The sequence below is a fragment of the Aythya ferina genome, assembly GCF_964211825.1.
Source record: "Aythya ferina genome assembly, chromosome: 1".
Classification (NCBI taxonomy): Eukaryota; Metazoa; Chordata; class Aves; order Anseriformes; family Anatidae; genus Aythya; species Aythya ferina.
The window spans coordinates 141,142,351-141,162,218 of record NC_140296.1 but is presented as its reverse complement, the minus strand read 5'-3'; the positions used below and the strand labels follow the sequence as shown (position 1 = coordinate 141,162,218).

Below are 19,868 nucleotides of genomic sequence, written 5' to 3'. Positions count from 1 at the left end.
GGTGCGATCCAGGGCAGGCAGGGTGATGGGAGGTGTGTGACCGCACAGCGGGGGCACCAGCCTTCGGCCTCCCTCTTCACTGGGCTCAGCAGTGGGGTGGTGGACGGAAGGCCAGCGCTGTCCTGGGCGGCATCAAAGCAGCGAGGCCAGCAGGGCAGGGAGGGGATTCTGCCCCTCTGCTCTGCTCTGCTCAGCCCCACCTGGAGCCCTGCGTCCAGCCCTGGGGCCCCCAGCACCAGGACAGGGACCTGTGGGAGTGGGCCCAGAGGAGGCCACGAGGCTGATCAGAGGGCTGGAGCACCTCTCCTCTGGGGACAGGCTGAGGGAGCTGGGGGTGTTCAGCCTGGAGAAGGGAAGGCGCCGGGGAGACCTCATTGTGGCTTGTCAGTGCTGGAGGGGGCCCTACAGAACAGAGGGAGGAGTCTTGGTCAGGGGGTGCAGTGCTAAGACACGGGGGGATGGTTTGAACCCCCAGCGGGGCGCTTTACACCAGGCTTCAGGGGGAATTCCCCCCTCGGGGCCGGGCGGCGCTGCCCACAGCCCGAGGCCGCCCCTCAGGGCAGCCCCGCCCCGCCCCGCGCCCTCCCCCCGTGCTGGCCGCGGGGCCGCGCAGGGGCCGCCCGCGGCTTCCGGCACAGGTGACCTCCCCCCCAGCCGCCCCGCCGCCCCGCCCTCCCGCGGCCTCGCCCACGGGCGCGCTCCGATTGGCTCGCGGCGCTGCTCGTCCGCCGGGCCGCCCAATCGCAACCTCCGCTCCCTCCCCGGCGTCACGGGCGCGCGGACGCCGGGGTTTATAGCGGAGCTCGGGGGGCAACCGCTCAGCGGCGGGAGGAGGGCGGCCGGGGTCGGGGGTCTCAGCTGCGGGGCGCGGCTGCGGCGGTACGGGCAGGCCGCTGCCCCCTGCGGGTAAGGCGGCCGTTAACGGTCGGGGGGCTCCGTGAGGGGCGGGCCGGGGGCTGTGGGGTGCGCTCTGCTTTCGGGCAGCCCCGAGAGCAAGCGGGGGCTGGCGTGGAGGAGCCGCCCGCGGCTCCTTTGTGCGAGCGGCCGCTGCGTGCTGCTTGTGCCTCCTCACAGCGGCTCCCGCTGCGGCCCCGCGGATCTGAGCGGATTTGTTCTCCCGGGCAGCGCAGTTGGTCTGGGCGGTGAGGTGTTGGCGGAGATGCAGCTTGCTGGGGGCTGTGCTTTGTTCAGTTCGTTCAGGGCTGCGCTGTGCGGCTCTTGCTGTAAGCCTGGTGTCTGGCTCAGTGCTGTGTCTGTGCCTGCTGTAAGTTGATTTCTTTGCCTAGTGTGCAGGTGATGACTGCGAGTGGAAAAAGTGGGACGTGCAAGGGATTTAAACTGAGATGCTCCTTCTGCTACGTAAAACTCGAGCCTCTTCTGTGTGAGGTCAGGCTTTACCTTGTGTTTACCAACTCTCTGTTGTGTATCAGACAACACCTGCTGATATTACGTAGAACTTTAGTAGCTCTTAGCTCCGCAAAGCCTCTGAGCTGTGCCAGTTGTTGGAAGCTATTGCTGGGGAGCTGTTGCATGGCATCACACAAAGACACACGGTCTTTCCTTGCATGGTGAGGCATGTTGCTCCAGAGCTGGTCAGTTTGGGTGTTGGACCAGGGTGATTTCCTGAGCCAGGGATGCCCCAGGGTGGTGGAGTGACCTCCTGGAAGCACTTGCATGGGTTGGGAAAGCTACCACTTGAAGAATATGCAGCTCTGGGGTGTGCTAATGACTGCAGATATGTACAAGGAAGGTGTGACACCCTGTGTATTTACTAGCACTTGCAGGGTCACTGTCTGGACAGAGTGGTGGGCACCTGACTGAGAGTAAAGGCTGCAGCTCCATCTGGGGTTTCTTCCACCTCCCAAGAGTTGCTGACACTTCTACCCAGACAGAGCTGCTGGAGGGAGAGGCTGCAGTGCCCAGCTCAGAGTGCAGGCAGCACCCAGACCTTTCCCTTTTGGTGGGGTGGGCAGCAAACCTGCCTGCAAAATGCCTCTGTGGGTAGAGGGCCTCCTGCAAGAGGTGGTAAGGCTGTGATATCAGGAAAGCTGAGGAGGAGTTAGGTGGTTCCACTTGTCTGCAGTGAACTCACAGCCAAAAGCTTGCCTTCAAGCCCTTAGAGAAGGGAGTGAAAATGGAGAGAAAAAAAAAAGCAATGGAAGCTTCTTACAGCAAAGAGCAGCAGGAGGAAGAGATTTCCCCTGATGCCTGAGGTGCCCTTGCAGAACCCCAGGACTGCAGAGAAGGGGCAGTTGCGTCAAGGGAGGTGCAGGTGTTGACTGAGCCAGCTTTGTCTGGTCACTCTATCTTGACCAGTCCAACCAAGAAACAGATGGGTGATAGTAGTAAGAGACTTTCTTCTCAGGGACCAGAAGTGCCTATTTGATGAGCTGACCTACTTGCAAGAGGTTTGCCTATGTGGCTTTTATTAGGGCTATTGCCAAGAGACTGCTGGGTCTCGTACATCCCACAGATAGCTGTCCATTGTTACTTTAATGTGGGCACCAACAATGCTGTCAAGCAGTCCAAGGCATATTGTGGAGGACTTTAGAGCATCTCTCTGAGGCTCTGGAGCACAGGTGGCTCAGTTCACTGACTTAGTGGTTTGATGCCAGAGCAGCAATAGATGCCCAGAACCAGGGAAGGGCTCAGACCAGCAGCAGAGTGCCTGAAGAGCAGCACAGAGGAATGTCAGCCATTTCATCAAATAAAAGTTTCATTAGGAACCAAGCTTAAGTGCTTCTACTTGAATGCATGCGCCAAGGAAAATTAGAGGAACTGGGAGTTTCGGTTCAGTCTCCAGGCTGTGGTATCACTGGCCTCAGTGAGATGCGGTGAAGTGGCTTGCCTGTCTGGAGATGGGTGGGATAGGTGGTTTGGGGCTCTTCAGGAGAGATGGGGAAGGAGAGGAGGAGGGGTAGCCCTTGTGTTAGGGAATGCCTTGGCTGCGTGGAGCTGGGTACTGGTGATGAAAGGGTTGAGTCTCCTGGATGGGAGTCAGGGAAAAGGCAGGCTGGTGTGGGGGAGAAGACTGAACAGAGCTTCTGGAACTGAACACAAAAATTTGTGTACCCTGGAAAAAGGGATGGGCAGCACAGGAGAACTGCAGAACTATTGTCAAGCTGCGCAGGGTGAGAATTAGGCTGAAGCCCAGCTGAAACTCAATTTGGCTAGTGCAGTAAAAGACAATTAAATGCTTTTATGTATCAACAATAAAAGGAGGATTAAGGAGAATCTCCTTTATTGTATGTGAGGGGAAATCTAGTGATGAAAGATAAGGCTGGGGTACTTAATGCATTTTTTTGCCTTGGTTTTTATTAGTAAGGCCAGTTGTTCCCAGGGTACCCGGCCTCCTCAGTTGGAAGACTGACAGGGAAAGAGGTAAGTAACAATCCCTACAATCCAATGGGGTGACCTACTACATCTTTGAATGTTTGTAAGTGTGGGGCTGGATGGAATTCATCCGAGGGTACTGAAGGAGCTGGTGGAGGTGCTTGCCTTGCCAAGCCTCTTTCAGTAATTTTTTAGCAGTCCTGGCTAACTGGGTAGGTTCAAGTTGACTGGAAATTAGCAAATGTGACTCTGATCTGCAAGAAGAGTTAGAAAGGAGGATCCAGGGAATTACAGTGTGACCTCATTACCAGGGAAGGTTATGGAGCAGATCATCTCAAATGCCATTGCATGGCATGCATGGGACAATTGAGTGATCAAAAAGAGCCAGCATGTGTTTATAAAGGGCAGGTCCTGCCTGACTAACCTGATCTCCTTTTGTGACAAGATGACCTGTTTAGTAGGTGAGGGAAAGGCTGTGGGTGGTGTTTACCTGGGTTGTAGTAAAGCATTTGACATCACTTACTACAGTGCTCTGCTGGAGAAACTGGCTGCTTATGGCTTGGATGGGTGTCTAGGGTGAAGAAATCAAAGCCACAGTGAATGGAGTTGAAGCCAGTTGATAGCTGGTCACCAGGAGTGTTTTCTAGGCCTCTGTCTTGGAGTTAGTTTTGTTTAACACTTCCCTCAATGATCAGCATGAGGGGACCAAATCCACCCACAGTAAGTTTGCAGACTGGACATTGGGAAGATCTTCAGAGAGGGTGGTCAGTCATGGGAACAGACTGCCCAAGGAAGTGGAGTTGCCACTTCTGCATCTTTATGTGAGGGACATAGTTTAGTGACGGGACTCAATGGGGCCAGGCTGGTGGCTGGATTCTTTTGAAGGTCTCTTCTAACCCAGATTTTTCTGTCCTTGTGGATGTAGAGGAGAGCTTAAGGTGCTGTTGGCATGTCTAGTTTGATGTTGGTTGTAATGAAATCAACTTATATGCTTTTTGAAAGTGTTTGGTAAAAATTAATGCTGATGTTGTAGTGGGTGCTTCCCAAAACCCAGGCTGTGTGGGTCTAACTCATACTACAGATGGGCCTGAATTTGAGCCATGTGGAATGTGACTGAAGCAGCTCCAAACAATTTATGAATATTACATAAATATTTAATTTCTGGGAATCCAGTCCTAAGTTAGGTCACAGTCCTTTACCCATTAAGACAACCCTGAATTCCAGTTCTATAGTTCTCTGAAATAGAGGAAGGTGCTGTTTGACCTCATGGATGTGTAGCTGTATTTATTGAAGATAAAATGTAAAATGCTAATTTTACCTATGGAAAAAGTAGAATCATAAAACCCAGCCTGTAAGAACAGAAGTGGAAAATGGGCTTTAAAGTCAGGCAGAGGGATAGGACTCATTGTTAAATGAGTTCTGGGCTCCATGAGATGAGGGCTCACTAGCTGTGCATCCTAGGGTTGTGTTGTGGCACTTGTGTGGAGGAATGGTTGAGGAGGTAGCCTGGAGAAAAATGAAGCAGAGATTAGCAGATGAGGAGTGCTGGGGAGAAAATTGGAGGAAACAAGTTATGTGGAACATAATTATAGTCAAATCTCATTTGAGAAAGCTAATAAGGTTTTGTGGTGGCTTTCTCCAATTGCTGAGACTCACAGATGGTGTCTGTGTGCCTGCATTCCCTTGGAGCTGGTGTGGGCCTGGGCAGCTCTTGAGCTTTGGCTCCATGTCTTGCCTCTAATTTCATGAGTCACCACAGAGTGAGGTCTGCCTCTCTGATTGGGAGCCACTGCTGTTGAATGAGGCTCTATTTAAGCACTTGATGGAGATCTGTAGGCAGGAACACCTTGTGCAAATCTACCACTAATCAATTGGGTAAGTGGGCTTGTCCCAGCAAGCTGGGTGGAGGACAGTGCTTTCCCTTGCATGTGGGGGTGGAAAGGAATTCAAGTCCAGGAGACCTCACAGGTAAAAACATACTCACCAGACATTATTAGTCTTAGGTTGTTTTCATCCTGATAGTTGTCTGCTCTTTGCTGCCATATTAATATTTGTAATGCATTATCTGTGGGTTGTATTTGTGTGTCCCATCTATGCCTAGATGCCTCATTGCTAGATGCCAGACCCATCTTCATCTGTGCCAAGCTGCACCCGCCATGGCTAAGTACAAGCTTGTTCTCCTAAGACATGGGGAAGGAGCCTGGAACAAGGAGAATCGCTTCTGCAGCTGGGTGGACCAGAAGCTGAGCAGTGATGGGATAAAGGAAGCTCAGAACTGTGGCAAGCACCTTAAAGCCCTGGGCTTTGAGTTTGACCTCGTCTTCACCTCTGTACTCAGACGCTCCATCCAGACTGCATGGCTGATCCTGGAAGAGATGGGCCAGGAGTGGGTCCCCATTCAGAGCTCATGGCGACTGAATGAGCGCCACTACGGTGCACTGATCGGTCTTAACAGAGCAGAGATGGCTCTGAATCATGGGGAAGAGCAAGTGAAAATCTGGAGGAGAAGCTATGATGTTACGCCACCTCCCATAACTGAATCTCATCCCTACTACGAAGAGATCTACAATGACCGCCGGTATAAATGCGGTGATGTCTCCCAGGATCATCTTCCAAAGGCTGAAAGTCTAAAAGATGTGCTTGATAGACTCCTTCCCTATTGGAATGAAAAGATAGTGCCAGAACTCAAAAGTGGCAAAATGATCCTTATATCTGCTCATGGCAACAGCAGCAGGGCACTGCTCAAGCATGTGGAAGGTAAGGGTCTTCCTCTTAGCCGTCCTTCCCCTCTTCCCTACACACCTGTGTGGAGTCCCGCATTTTTCTCTATAGCATATTGCTCATCTGGACAGTGTAATGTTTAATGTCTGTGGTCTGTAAGGAGAGTGGAAAGCTGACCTACTGGAACAGGATTCAAACTGGGGGCTGAAGAGAGGTGACGAAGAATCAGTTGGGTTAATGTAGTTGAAGAGCACCGCACTTCCCCTTCTTTTAGCTGCTCATTTTAAACAAGTGTATTCAGACTAACTTTGAGGTTAGTCTAGACAAACTCTTCAGACTGTCTTTTGCATTTATTCAGCTGTTTTGCCAGAAGGGTTGAAGTTATAATCTGTTTATTAAACAAGCATTGCTTTAACATGGTGAAATAAACCATCCTGGGTTGCAGGATGTGTTCTTGACTTTATTGTGGTACGTTCCTTTTTTTTTAAGGATTCAATCCTGGTGATTCTTAAAAGCTTCTGTGACAGGGAGTTCTGTAGGAAGTAGGTACTTGCTAAAGCTTATGAATGTACTGTAATACTTCAGATATAGAAGATGCCTACCAGTCAACAGCTAAGCTAGTAGCTTAACGTAAGGTTTATTGAGACCTGGAAAGTGATTTATTTTTGCTGGATTCTTCCTTCTCTCCCACCTCTTTATAATGACATTGCTTCTAGTATAAGCAATCCTGAACTGGAAGGAAGTCTATTTCTTCATGGGCAGCGTAGAATTTAGTGACTACCATGTGCATGAGAGCAGCCTGCTAGGGATGTAGCTGTGAATATGGGCAAGCTGGATTTGTGCCCACTCAGTTTTCTCTAGCTGTAAATCCTGTGTACCCTCATAACTCTGACTCTGTAAGGCATGTTTTGCATTCAGGCATGCTGGAACAGTCAGTGCAGCTGATGCTGTAGTGGGAGTCAAAAGCCCAGAGGATAAGCACACCCAGGTGGCTTCCAGAACTACAGAGCCAGTGAATTCTGGGGTACAGATCCCCTCAGATGCAGGAGGAAGGCTGGTTCAGCTGGTTCCACTGATGTGGTCAGGATGGCTGTCAATATGTGAAATGATTTAAAACCAGAAGGGATAAAGGGATAAGAGGACCCCCAGCCAGTGCCCCTGCCCTGCCCCTTAAGAACTGCAGCAGTGCGGGAAGCCTTGCTGGCCAAGATGTCTAGGTGTGAGATGCTGCTTTCTGCAGAAACCCCGGGCAGCTGTTCGTGCAGTTATGCACCAAAAGTAGAGAGGACAGCATCAGCAACTGGTAAAGGTTACTTTAAAGTGTGGCTGGACTCCTTTTTGCATTGATATCAGTGAGAGCAGTAAGTTAGAGCCAGCTGCAGAGCTTTTCTGTGAGGCATTTGGAATTAGGTACAATTCTTCAAGAGCTGCCCACATTACAACTATAAAAGAGAAAATAACCAAACAAAGCAGAATTTCTTTTCTGTACTGGACCATGCCTCATCCTTCCCAGTGCATGCCTGCGTAGTTAAATGTGAGGAATCCTTGGCAGAGGATCTAGTTCTTTTCACCAAGGACTGTCCATCAGCTACCACGTGCACAATTACAGGAGATGTGCTGGCTTTTCTCTGCCCTAAGCAGTGGGGATCTGGATTGCTGCAGAGCTGTCCTGAAGGGTGGTGTGAACAGACCTCTAAGACCTGATATTGCCACCTGCATTTTTTGCTTATCTTCAACCTATATCTAGTTAGATAAGAGGTGTCTTGTCTGTTTTCATGACTTTCTCTTTTTCTCCTGAAAGGCTGTGAGCTGCTCTGGAGCCTTGCTGGAGCTGGACCTCATCCAACAGTGTTTAAAGCTTGTTAGTCTGTTGTACTTCTAGCACCCACTGTGGAGTGGGCTTTATTTCGTGGGGGCTTTTTATAACAAACTGCCCTACGCTTGCAGGAAGTGTCTAGGCTCCTCTGTCTTCACTGGAGCTGTGTTTTTTTTGGGACACTGAGAAAATGGGCTTCAAATGATTCAAGCAGCAGTCATAAATGACTTCTTGGGTATCTTAGTAACAAGTTAATTGTGGAAGCTGTAGCTCAAGTTCTAAATGGCAATAAATAATTTCACTCAACTTGAGTTGATGAAATAATTCCAGTTGTTCTGATGTGAAACTTAATGTATTTTCTCAAAGATTTTGCAAGTTATCCTTGAACTTCCCATTTTGAAGTGTTTCTTCAAAACAGGCATGCAGTCTTCTGAACCAGAATGTTTTTGTTGTTAATTGAAAAAGCGGCTGTTTTCCACTTGCACACAAAAATCATCAGAGCAGCGGAATGTCAGGCGAACAAGCCTTTGATTGTAGGTTTGGACTTTGTTTGTTTTCTCAGTGCTCAGGGTAGACCTCAATAGGGTAAGTGAGATGTCTGTGGGATCTGTCACAGTTTCCATGTGAGAAGATGTAAAAGTAAAACTGCGGTAGTCTTGCTGAAAACAGTGTTTAACAAAATAAAACAACTGAATGGTCATGTTGTATGCACTCAGATCAGAAACAGCAGTTGCTTAGAGCTTGCTCTTTGGTCCCTGTGGGCTGAGTGACCTCTCCCAGAGGGTGCTGGTGGCCTCTGAGGATGCTGGTCAGTGGTCCTTGTAGGTAAAAAACCCCTGAATTTAATAAATGCCACTGAGGAGGCAGATGCATGGCTGTTTCATGTCACAAAGATACAATGTTAGTGGCAGATCCCAGTCATAGTATCCAGGCTTATCTAGTCCTTACAGAATACTCATCTTTGCATCATCTTCAGGTGATCTGTGTGATGATGCTGGTAATCACTGCCAATTAAGCTGGCAAAGGAGTGGCATCATCCCACTCTCTGGCTGTGCTCCTGTTTTTCTTGTGAACTTGTTGGGCATTTTTGAGTTAGCTTTGTCTCTAAACTGGCAAAACCAGCAAGGAGTGGGTAGCTTTCTGCCCCCTTGGTGGCTTGAGTCCCCTCAGGGAAGAGGGTGGCAAGTGCCTGCGGGTAGTGCAGGAAGGTTGGAACAGATCTGGAGCTGCAAGGGCATGGCTTTGGAGACCAACTGTTTGTGACTTCCAAAGCTGGAGTGTGAGGAAGACCTGTGGAGTCGCATCATCTTGAGCAGACTGGTCTGGGGCACGTTTGTGAGAAGGTGGTGATCTTTTCTACAAACTCAGGCTAATAGAGAGAAGAGTTCATTGTAGTGCCCTACCATGCAGAAAGGCAGTGATATTAGCATATCAGGCCTCTTGCTTGAGGGAATTTGAACAGTGCTTCAGCCAGAGATGGGATCTTTTGCCAAAGCCCTGTCAAGAACAAGGTGTATGCTGGCAGGCTCCGGAGTTGCATGCTCAGAATTGTTGGTCACAGTGTTGCTGTGAGTTCCTGGCTGTGGTAGTGTGGCCTGGGTCACTTCTGAAGGACTGTGGGCCTCTTTCACCCTAATGGCATAGCTGGCAGCTAATCAGATCTAATCTGTGACTGCTGGGGAGTTTAAGGCAGGCTGTGAGTCCTCTACTGCATGACAATACTGTAGATCATGGTTTTTCCTACGCTGTCTCATGGGACTGGCCTCAGTAATGACACCTGTCAAATTCAGGCCATGATCAGGATCTCATTTCCTAATGACATAGGAGAAAAGCTTGGCAGGTGTAAGGGTGAAACATGTTGATAATATGCTGCAGCCATGGTGGTAGCCCATCGTTCCCCAAGTCTGCACAGTGAGATTAGATCCTGTAAAGGTCAAGAGCCAGATCATAACACAGCCTACTTCTGCTACTTCACTGAAGCTAGGTCCTCTGTCAGCCTGCATGCAGCTGGCACCCCTTTAAGAAGGGCAGCATCAGGTCCTGGGTATTTAACTTAGACTAAAGCCACAATATTTTCATTAAGACTGTGGGGAGGATGCAAGGACCTGATCTGGATCTCAAATACAAAGCAGTTCTAGAGGTTACTGCTAGCCAAGGGCATGTTGCTGGCTCATGTCCAGTCGGTGCCCACCGGGACCCCCAGGCCCTTTTCTGCCAAGCTGCTTTCCAGCTGGGCGGTCCCCAGCATGTCCTGGTGCCTGGGGCTGTTCCTCCCCAGGGGCAGAGCTCTGCGCTTCTCCTCGTGGGACTCCATGAGCTTCTGTCAGCCCACTTCTCCAGCCCTGGTTCCTCTGGGTGGCAACAAGGCCTTCTGGTGTATCAGCTGCTCCTTCAGGTTTTGTCATCTGGCAGTACATTTTTTTTTTTTTTTTTGCCCCATCATCCAGATTATTACTGATGTTGAACAGGCCTGGACCCATCCCAGGGGTACACCATTAGTTACTTACTGGTCATCATTTAGTCTTTAGAGCACTGGTCTCCACCCTCAGAGCTCAGCCATTCAGCCAACTTCCAGTCAAGGTCTTTGACCAGCTCTTCAAACTACGTTGGCTTTTTTGTTGCTCCTCCCATAAGAATGGGAGGAAGATGTGGGAAGAGTATGGGAGAGGGAGGGAGAAGCTGAACCATCTCTTGTGGGATTTGGCTGTAGGTGCTGAAAACTAAGCCCCATGGGGTTTGTCTCTGCAGGACTTGCCAGGGTGCCAGTACTTCAGAGCTACCAGATAAAAGTGAACTTTTAAGCTTGAGATTTGTGGAGAAATGTACTCTGTAGTAAATCTGTGAAGATAATACTGAAGGACTGTCTACCAGTCAAAGTCCCCCCCTGTGTATTTCACACCTTGAAGAGAAGTAGCAGCCTGTTTGATCATCCAGATCAGTTAAATGAAGTTTAAGTGAGGTGGAATAGTTCTAAATGTGACTCTGAAAAATCTTTAAGTACTGTAGCAAATTCTTATGATCATGTACCTAACTGCTTCCTGCCGTACAGCTAATAAAGAACCAATGCTTCAGAGGTGCTCAAACGAACATGGAGAATGCCCACTTGAAGAAGGTGGCTGACCAGTCAGCATTTTATCTGACCTCCTAAAGAAGGCTCTGAGTACTTTGGTAATGTCTGTATTCTCATGACTACTTTCTTAGGGATGATTAAACCTCTCTGGGGGAAAATCTGCTTCCAGCAGCATGGACTCAGCCCTGCTGAAGAATACTTAAACATCAGTATTACACTAGAGGGAAGAGTGTTGCTGCTTCAGTGGTCTCATTTCCTGTGGCACCTCATAGTCAGCAGCTGAGTTCTTGTCCTCACTTCGCTCTCCTTCATGTATGAGATTGGATGCAGTTGTAACACAGGCCAGGTCAAATGAAATGCAGGAAAAGGTCACTGTGCTATAGTTAAAGCACATGAAGTAACCAGATAGCAGTTTAGCTTGCTCTTGGAAGGGCCAGAGTGTAAGATGTGATCTCTTACTGTCTTCCTAGCCTGCTGGGGGTGTTCTCCAGGCATTTTGCTTGCAACTGAGGGGCTTGTGTCAAGCCTGATCAGTATCTCTCTGGCTGGAGAAAAGTGCTGTACAAATAGAGTAACAATGCTGAAATAAAGCAGCAGGACACTATTGGCTCTTTAGGATTTTCATGTCTCAACCCAAAACTCCAGCCTTCTGCCTGTGAGGCAATGCTTCCACAGGAGGAAAAATCCCAGTGAGAAAGCCAACATTCTTGCCACAGCTTGTTTATCCCAGGCTGTACTTCTTATTTGTACATCCATACTGGTTGTCTCTGGTGTGGTCGCTGTGTTTGCCACAAAGGTAAAATGTGTTTCTGAGTCTGTGTAGCAACAGCCACTTTTATTTAATCCAGATTTAGAGGAAACCTTTAAATATCCAGGCAGCTGACTGCATTGTGGTTTGCCTAAATTCTCCTGTATGACTTCATCTGCTTTGTTTAAATCTGGATGGTTTAGTCTGGGAGGCTGAATGAGAGGTGGGCAGAATGCTTCCTAGGGCCAGATTTTTGGTGGATAGGTGGTGATGTGTATGTTGTTAAAATCTGTGTTTAAGAACCATGAAAATAAGATCTCAGACAACTTGGTTGCTTGTTTTACAAACCAAAGTCCTTAAGGAAAATGTTTGTGCCTAGTAAATGGACTTTCCCGTTGTGCATGGTTACAAAACTGTAGATGCTCCTTGGTGCTGTGATGTAGGTCTGGGTTCCTACTTCCTATAACACGTGAATTTACCCGTGTATACAGGGATCAATTCAACTGGCCGAGTATGTGACTTTCTTGATGGACTGATGGTTCAATACAAAACAAGGAGCTTCTTGCAAGGGTTTATCTGTTTCTTGCCCCATTTCCTTCTGAAACAGCTGATCTACAGCTAAACCAAGTGCTTGGTTTAACCAAAACAAGAACAGGTCACTGCAAAAACTTTGTGTTTGTGTAGTCTCAGGGTGGTGGCATAAAATGATTGTCACCTCCTGATTACCTGTTTTTTTTTTTTCTGACCTGCTCTCATACCACTGTTGCTGAGTGGCTAGACTTTGTTTTTCTCAATGTGTTGGCTCTGCTCTTTCACTTAATGTGAAGAGTACTGGTAAATTTGCACCCATGTGTTAGGAGAGCCACCTGTTTTGTCAGCTGCTCAAGAGAATGTTTTCTTGTCCTGTAGTTTATATGGAGTCATTGTTTTTAGAAGCTTGTGTGATTTTTTTTTTTTCTTTGTAAGCATGAATTACTTGAAGGTGTCCTACTTCTCAACAGCAGACAGGCTGAGACCTCAAGTGCTTCTTAAAGCAGAGATGGAAGGGGAAATGCTGACATTCCTCCAATTCTGGACAGAAGAAAGTTGATGTTATCAGGAGTAATGTCTCCAGTCATTGCTCTTTAATGCAAACATTTAAACTTATTAAAATTTTTACTAGAGGCTTGGTCTCAAAATTCACTTGATGCTTTAGACCAGTGTGCTTGATGTCAACATCCTCAGTGGTTTCATTGAGACTGGAGCCCCAGAATACTTAAAATGCATGAAATTTTCTCAATAGGTATACCTTATTTTTAGTTTTCCTACATTTGTTTCACTAAGTTGTATAACTTGACTTCCTTCTCTTCTTCTTTCCTTCCTTTGAAAGTGGAAATGGGTATCCTGATCTAGTAATTCTGGGAATAGTACTGTAGGCAAAAAGCCATAAGCATGCTTTTGGGAAATCAGATGTAAGCGGTGATCCCTACAGTGGGAGACTTAAATATTGATTTAAGATGACTGATTTAAGATACTTTCTCCTAAATTCTCTCTCCAGTGGCTTCTCATGCAAATTATCTGTATCCTGTGTCTTTAAAGATAGTTGTATTGGTTACTTATCAGAGGGCTTTATGTTGGAATAACATGTAGGCTGTGATCTGTCCAATTGTGGTATGTGAATTATGAAGATGTAGAGGAGAGCCTATGGCCCCAATGCCCTATATTAAAGGGCAATCTCTTCCTGTTCAGTTCACGTGCAGATGAGAAAATGAGGCAGTTGTCTTCAGCTTGTCAGAAATTCCCTCCTGTAGCTCTTCTTAAAATGCTAACCAAGCTGGGGTCTAGCTGAAAATGGACCCTTCAGTTGCTGCTGGAGGCTGGAAACAGTTCTTGATTGTTTTAAGACAGGTTAATCTTGGAAATAAGGCTGAGCACATGCAGTTTCGAAGCTGTTCACTAGCTGTAACTGTTTTTTTCTCTTTGGCAGGCATCTCTGATGAGGACATCATCAATGTTACGCTCCCCACTGGTGTGCCCATACTTCTTGAACTTGATGAGAATCTGCGCCCTCTGGGCCCTCACCAGTTTCTTGGTGATCAGGAAGCTATCCAAGCTGCCATCAAAAAAGTGGAAGATCAAGGGAAAGTAAAATCTACTGAGAAATAAAATCCTACTGATGAACACAATTATTTTTAAAATGTATGTTAGTAAGTGATAACTTTCATATGACTGCTAGGTTGCACTGTGTGAAAGTCTTAATTTCAAGCAAAGTAATTGGAAGGGACAATTGAGTCTCAGGTTGGCAGATAAAACCTCTGCCTTACAGAAACTGGAATTGAAATCTCAACATGAGGTTATGGATACTGAAAAATGAAATCGAGAGCATTTGGGTAATGGAAACTTGAGGGGCAGTCTGCCCTAGAACTGGGATTGAGGAAGTCCCAGGACAGAAAAAAGGGATATGCTATTGCCATCTACCAATAACTAGAGCTGATCTGTTAAGTGCTGTACAGCACCAGCTTACTGGACTAATTAAGTCCAGGTTGTTATAGGCACTAACACTTTTTCACTGACAGTGGTGTCAAGTAACAGTAACCCAGTATGATTCTTTGTCAATGGCCATGGCAGTCTTTCACAACACTTTCAACTGTATAACTCTTCCTCCTTTTCTTCGGAGGTCTCCCAAGGCCAGTTCATGATCCTGAGGTGAATTTTGTAGTGCTGTTTGGACTGTTACAGCTACCACAGTTGTCTTACTCTACACTATGCTTCAATTTTTTGAGGAATCTAGAATCAAGAATATCCCTCTTTCACCATCTTTATGAACTCTAGCATGACTGCATTTTGCTGGTTGCAGTAATGAGATCTAACTTGGACTAACCACAGACTAAGCACAAATTTTCCTGCTCAATGTTTAAATGATAACTTAGTCCTTTAGGAGGAACCCAAACAGCTTTGAAACACAAATAACATGTACTAGGGACTTGATCAGTTGTTAAAATCATTCATGTTTACCTCAGTGAAACTTCATGTATGAAACCCCTCTCCAAACTTTCCTGAATTGCAAGGAACAGAGAAATCTGTCCCATAGTGATACAGCTATAATATTGTTTGTACTGATTTCTCTGGAGGGCAAGGAAGTGATGGGTAAGATGTGAAAGGTGATGTGAACTGTGTGCAGCTCATACAGCTGTCAAGCTTATCAGGGAAGGTTATGCTGCAGTGCTTGGAAGTAATTTCTTATAAAGCTTTCCTCGCAGTCATAGCTGAATTCCTGCAGTGACCTTGCTTCTCTGCTTGGCGCTAGGCATGAGCAGTTTGCTGTTGCTGGGTGTAATACAGTGTTCAGGCTGGGTAGTTCTGGTTTCACTTGCAACTGTGAAACTATTGTTACTTATGTTTAGGTCTGACTCAATGTCTCAACATTTGAGCATCTAAATTCTGATCCCAGTTACCAGCACGGGTGGCACTTGTATATGCTGTATGAGCTGAATGTGTTCTCAGCATGGCCCAGCTACAAATCCAAGAAGCTGATGAGAGTTGCTTTGGTATGATGGTATAAACACTTTAGAAATCCTAGAGGAGCTCCTTTGTAGTGAGCAGTTCTGTGGCTCGCTTTGGAAGTGTGAAGATGTCTTTTCCTTTGAGAAGAGCCGTGTGATGGTGTTGTGCTTCTAACAATCTCCCTGCTGTGTGGAGGGAGCCTTTCCAGGTCAGATACCAGCTCACCTTAGTGTAGTGTGTATATCATGAAAGACTTACAGGCTAGATTGTAGTTTCTCTTACCTGAATAATGCTTGGGCTTCACTTGGTTTATTTTGCAGCCCTTGCAATAGGAACAAGTTCCTTGTTTTTTCTTAAAGATAGTAATAAACATAAAGCTGGTAGGTTGCCTCTCTTTTTGTACAAATCAGGATATTCATTTTTCCTCTGAAACCCTGTTAGCAGCTTCCCTGCTACTAGATTTGTGACACTGGTTGACTTCTTTCTGGGTTTTTAGCTTTCGGTGCGTAGTTTCTGATCTTGATTAATACTTTGAGTCAGTGTTGTAGAGCTGCATTGTTGATCAGAAAACACATACCTGTCAATGCTGTGTGGGAGGACCCCTGGCACTGAAGTGATGTTTCTCCAAACATTCAATAATGTATGAAGTCTTTTTACCAAGTAAAAATCACTGTAGAATCATTAACAAGGCAAATCTAGCCATGTGTCAGCAGTGGGAACTGCATGCATCAGGATGTGAGCTTACAGAGTGTGGCTGTGAGTGCCTGTATCCTTTTGGCATTATAGTATTGTAATGTAGGACTTCGTGAGGGCTTGAAAATAGCTGGGACTGCATGAATAAGAAGGTGGATCACTGTGAAGGGCATTCATATTTCTTTCTGCAGCTGGCTGGATGGAGTTTGACTGAAAGCAGCCTTTCCAGATCTGTGGATGGTAAGAAAACAGTGATGTTTCCAGGTAGCACTGTTTCTGCAGTGCTTCTCAGGACAGGAATAGTGATAGTGCCCTAGGAGGTTGGACTTCATCTGCTTTGGTTGTGATGACAGGATTTTATGTGCACACTTGGCAGCAATACCACATCACAAAAGTATCAGGTGGAACCAACTGGGGATTTCATTGTGCTCTAAGATTATTTTAACACCTTGCAGTACTTGTTTCTAAATAGTCTTGTAATTAAACTTGACTCATAAAACATGTATATTGAAAAGAAACCAGCTTTCAACAGTTGCATCAGGAAGGATGCCTGCTCTTCAGGCATAGCTACATTAGAAGAACTGAGAATCTTGCTGCTGCTGGCTTTATAAATCAGTGGTTGGAAAACATTTTTATGCATGTTTGAGTACACCTCAAAGTCCTGTAAAGGTAACCAGTGTCACTACAATGGAAGTTATGGATGTGGTTGACTGGATTTACTTCTGTATTTTTTAACTTGTGGATCAATAGAAGTAATAGCTCTAGAGTAACTTTTGAAAACCTTTTGTAAATATGGTAGCGCTGAGAGGTTCTTTATAACTCAATAAATTCACCTGAAATAGAATTTAACTTGGCTTCAGTGTGTCTGTCTTCTAATGCCTTCCACTTTGCCTCCTTTCTAGGGTGGATAGGTAAATAAAGCTGTGACCTTCAGGGGCCTGGAGCTCAAATCAAGCAGTACTTGATCGCATATCATGTGGTCAGTTGGATAAAAATAGTTGAAGCAAACACTGCCTCATCTTTGTGTGAAGAAGTCCGGCTGGAAGGGAACACATACCTATTTGAAACTATGGGGACACTTGCATAGGAATAGCAAGTTAAACATAATTGGTTCCAGAACACTGGAGCTGAACAAATGTGCACTGTCCATGTTTGCTCTTTATAAAAAGCACTATTTGATGGTGTGCTCAAAATTGTAGCTTCTGGACATGAAGCCAACTCCTTGACTCTCCAAAAGACTAATGTCAAGCACAGTTCTGACTCCAACAAGAAGTGCAGGGGACTGCGGGGCTGCATTGATCTTCATGCAGAAGGCCTTATGTATTGCACTGGGAGGCAGTAAAAGCCTTACAGGTGGAACATTCAGGTAGAAATGGGAAGATACAACTGTGGCTTAAAGCCGAAGTATACTGAAGAAAATTACCTTTCAAAAGCTAGTCTTAAAAATCTAGTCTTAGTATGGTATTAAGAGTGGGGAAGAGAGCAAACCTGTCAGAGCTATTTGCATACTGCTGTTTAATGCTTCTGAGGTGGTGTGGAAGTGCTGCCAACTAATTGAATGTCTATGGATGTTAAGATATATCCCCCACATCCTTTGCTCTCTGTGCCAATCACCTTTTGTACTTTGCTCTTAGTTAAACTCTGCCTTGTTTATACCTCACACCTCAAACTTCCTGAGTTATGCCTGCTCTTTCCTGTGTTGGGAAAAGATCATCTAAAGACGGGCTTGGCTGAGTCCTCCTTGCCTTCTTATTCAAAGTTAGTGTGAAAGAGTTGCTGTGGCCAACCTGGACTCTGTGCAGGGTGAGGAGACAGGCTGTTCAGTCACGTTTTCAAAATTTACACAGCTTTTTTTAGTCTCTGGCGTTGATGAGAACTCAGTGCCAAACCAATCCAGTTCTGCCTCCCCAACTTTGCTGTCATTTTGTTTCAGAGCTGCCAGCTTGCAAAGTTCACAATAAATGGCACTTGGAAATTGCTTTGTCTGTCTTATGTTGGCCACAAACTTTCCTCTGCCTTAAATTCCCAGCAGCAGCAACAACAAAAAAGTATGGTGTTAACAGTGCTGCTGCTCAAAGCTCTGAGCTATGCTGGAAACAAACCTCAGGGATTCAAATGTAGACTGCGGAGGCTTGGGGAGAAGTAAGCCTTTCCCTTGAGAGCTGTGTAAGACGGATTGAATGGATTGCTGCCTTTTCTTTCTGTTATAGTGGCCAAAGGTTCTAGAGATGAATACAAAAGGGAATGTGACATTAACATTGTATGGTAGAATTTCAGTCTCCTTTTGGCAGGCTGGCTATGACAGGAGTGTAAGAACTTCTGCCTCCTACTGCTCTATTTAGCTCCCAGGCCTTCTCAGGGCTGTTCAGCAGAATTTAGCAGACCTGTTGTGTCTGCCCCTCAGAAGGAAGCAGGGAGGAGGAAGAGGCTCTATTCTTGCTCTTCAAATTAAGCTGACAGAGGAGGGAAGGGCAGCAGATGCCAGACCGTAGATACTGCTGTGCTGTAAAGCTGAGCTTGTAATAACGTGGCCTGAAGATCACGTCTGCTTGCTGGTTTTGAAAGGAGGCGTTGACCACAGCTCTCATGGCAATGTTGGTGCAGCAATTGTCAGGCTCCAGGGGAAGTGGCTGTGGGGACCTCTGGCATTGGAGATGCTGTCTCCCATAATATCACTTTGTTTTTTTTTTTTCCTTCCAGCTCACTCAGCATTGTATGTCAGATTTTCTTCACTTTTTGTCCGGCACTTGCATGAAAGAAAAGTACTAGTATGTATTAACTAGATGAGAAGACTCTCTTTTGTAGAGGAAGTCTGAGCCCAGGGGCAGCAAATGCTGAAGTGCAACCTTCCCTGTCAGTCATTTCTTGTTGTTAGGAACAAGCAGCACACATGAATATTGCAGGGGACCCTGATGCTGCTGAAGCTGTGAAGTGGAAGTGTCCCTGTTCATGCTTCTAATCTAGCAGAAGCAGTAGTGCTGGAAAGGAAGATCGTGTCTTTGCCGTTAATCTCATCCTCTAAACTGGGGGTGCTTTGAGGAGTTGCCTCATAAAGTCATGTTTTCTGGCAGATGCCCGTCAGACTCCTGGTCATCGTGTGCTCATGCAGTGCTGTAGCTAAAGCTGAGCCAGTTCTCCATAGAGCTCACATCTGCGACTGCCTGGCTTTGCCCAACCACAGGCTGAGCTTTCTGGGATCTGTATGGGAGGCAGTGGTACTGGCTAAGCTAGGAGTGAGTAAGCAGGTGTCAAGGTCCATAACTACCTCTAAAGACGAAGTAATTTGCTCTTCCACCGATTACAACCCTAGATGCATGTGCAGAAATGCAAACGGACAACAGGTGGAGCAAGTGCATTGTGGTAAGTGCATGGGGGAAAGCAGCAGCAATTCTGCACTAATTCTACATGCTTGGGAGAGCAAAGCGGATATTCAGCCCCTCTTGAAAGGCAGCATGTTCCAGCTGTGCCAGCACTGCATAGTCTAACAAATGGCGCAAAGGTAGCTTAGTTCTGGTGTGCAATTAATTGCAATCATCTAGGCTGCTTGTACAAATTGATGATTAGCCCTACTTTGTTCTTGCATCAGCAGCTTCAGTGGACTAGATAAATTCAACAAGAGCAAGGTGGGTATTTGCAGGCATGTAACACACCACTCCTGCACCTTTCTCCTCCCAAAAAACACACAACAAACCACATGATCTTAGTGATAGTAATATCATAATATATTTGGTATTAACATATTAATATATTAATATCTTTGCATGCCTCAGGAAAGGTGCGGGGAAGTCACTGTTGCATGAGAAAGGAAGCTCAGCAATGAGCAGGTGCCAAATACTTTAAAAATAAAAATTGGAGGATGCAGTATATGTCATGGATTTGATTTCAGACATTCTTGTCCTCATTTACCAAATGGCCATGTTGACAGATGTGACAAACCTAGGCCGAATGAGTCTGTAGGTGTAGCAGGTAGAAAGCCCTCAGCAAAGCTAATTCCCAGTCTTGTA

The 19,868-nt window shown here is 46.4% G+C and overlaps 1 protein-coding gene across 3 annotated transcripts; it reads left to right on the top strand.

Annotated features, from left to right (window-relative positions):
- Window positions 1-808: 808 nt before the first annotated feature.
- On the top strand, window positions 809-16,713 carry BPGM (bisphosphoglycerate mutase). Of its 3 annotated transcripts, XM_084499305.1 has the most exons (5): window positions 818-906; window positions 1,287-1,386; window positions 3,322-3,381; window positions 5,435-6,090; window positions 13,655-16,713. In XM_084499305.1, exons 4-5 carry the CDS (start codon window positions 5,490-5,492, stop codon window positions 13,831-13,833), a joined length of 780 nt encoding a protein of 259 aa, XP_084355431.1. In that variant the 5' UTR covers window positions 818-906; window positions 1,287-1,386; window positions 3,322-3,381; window positions 5,435-5,489; the 3' UTR covers window positions 13,834-16,713. The 3 variants fall into 3 exon arrangements, with proteins under 3 accessions (XP_084355432.1, XP_084355431.1, XP_084355433.1); XM_084499306.1 differs by lacking the exon at window positions 1,287-1,386 and having other exon boundaries at window positions 809-906; XM_084499307.1 differs by lacking the exons at window positions 1,287-1,386; window positions 3,322-3,381 and having other exon boundaries at window positions 836-906.
- The last annotated feature ends 3,155 nt before the right edge of the window (window positions 16,714-19,868 follow it).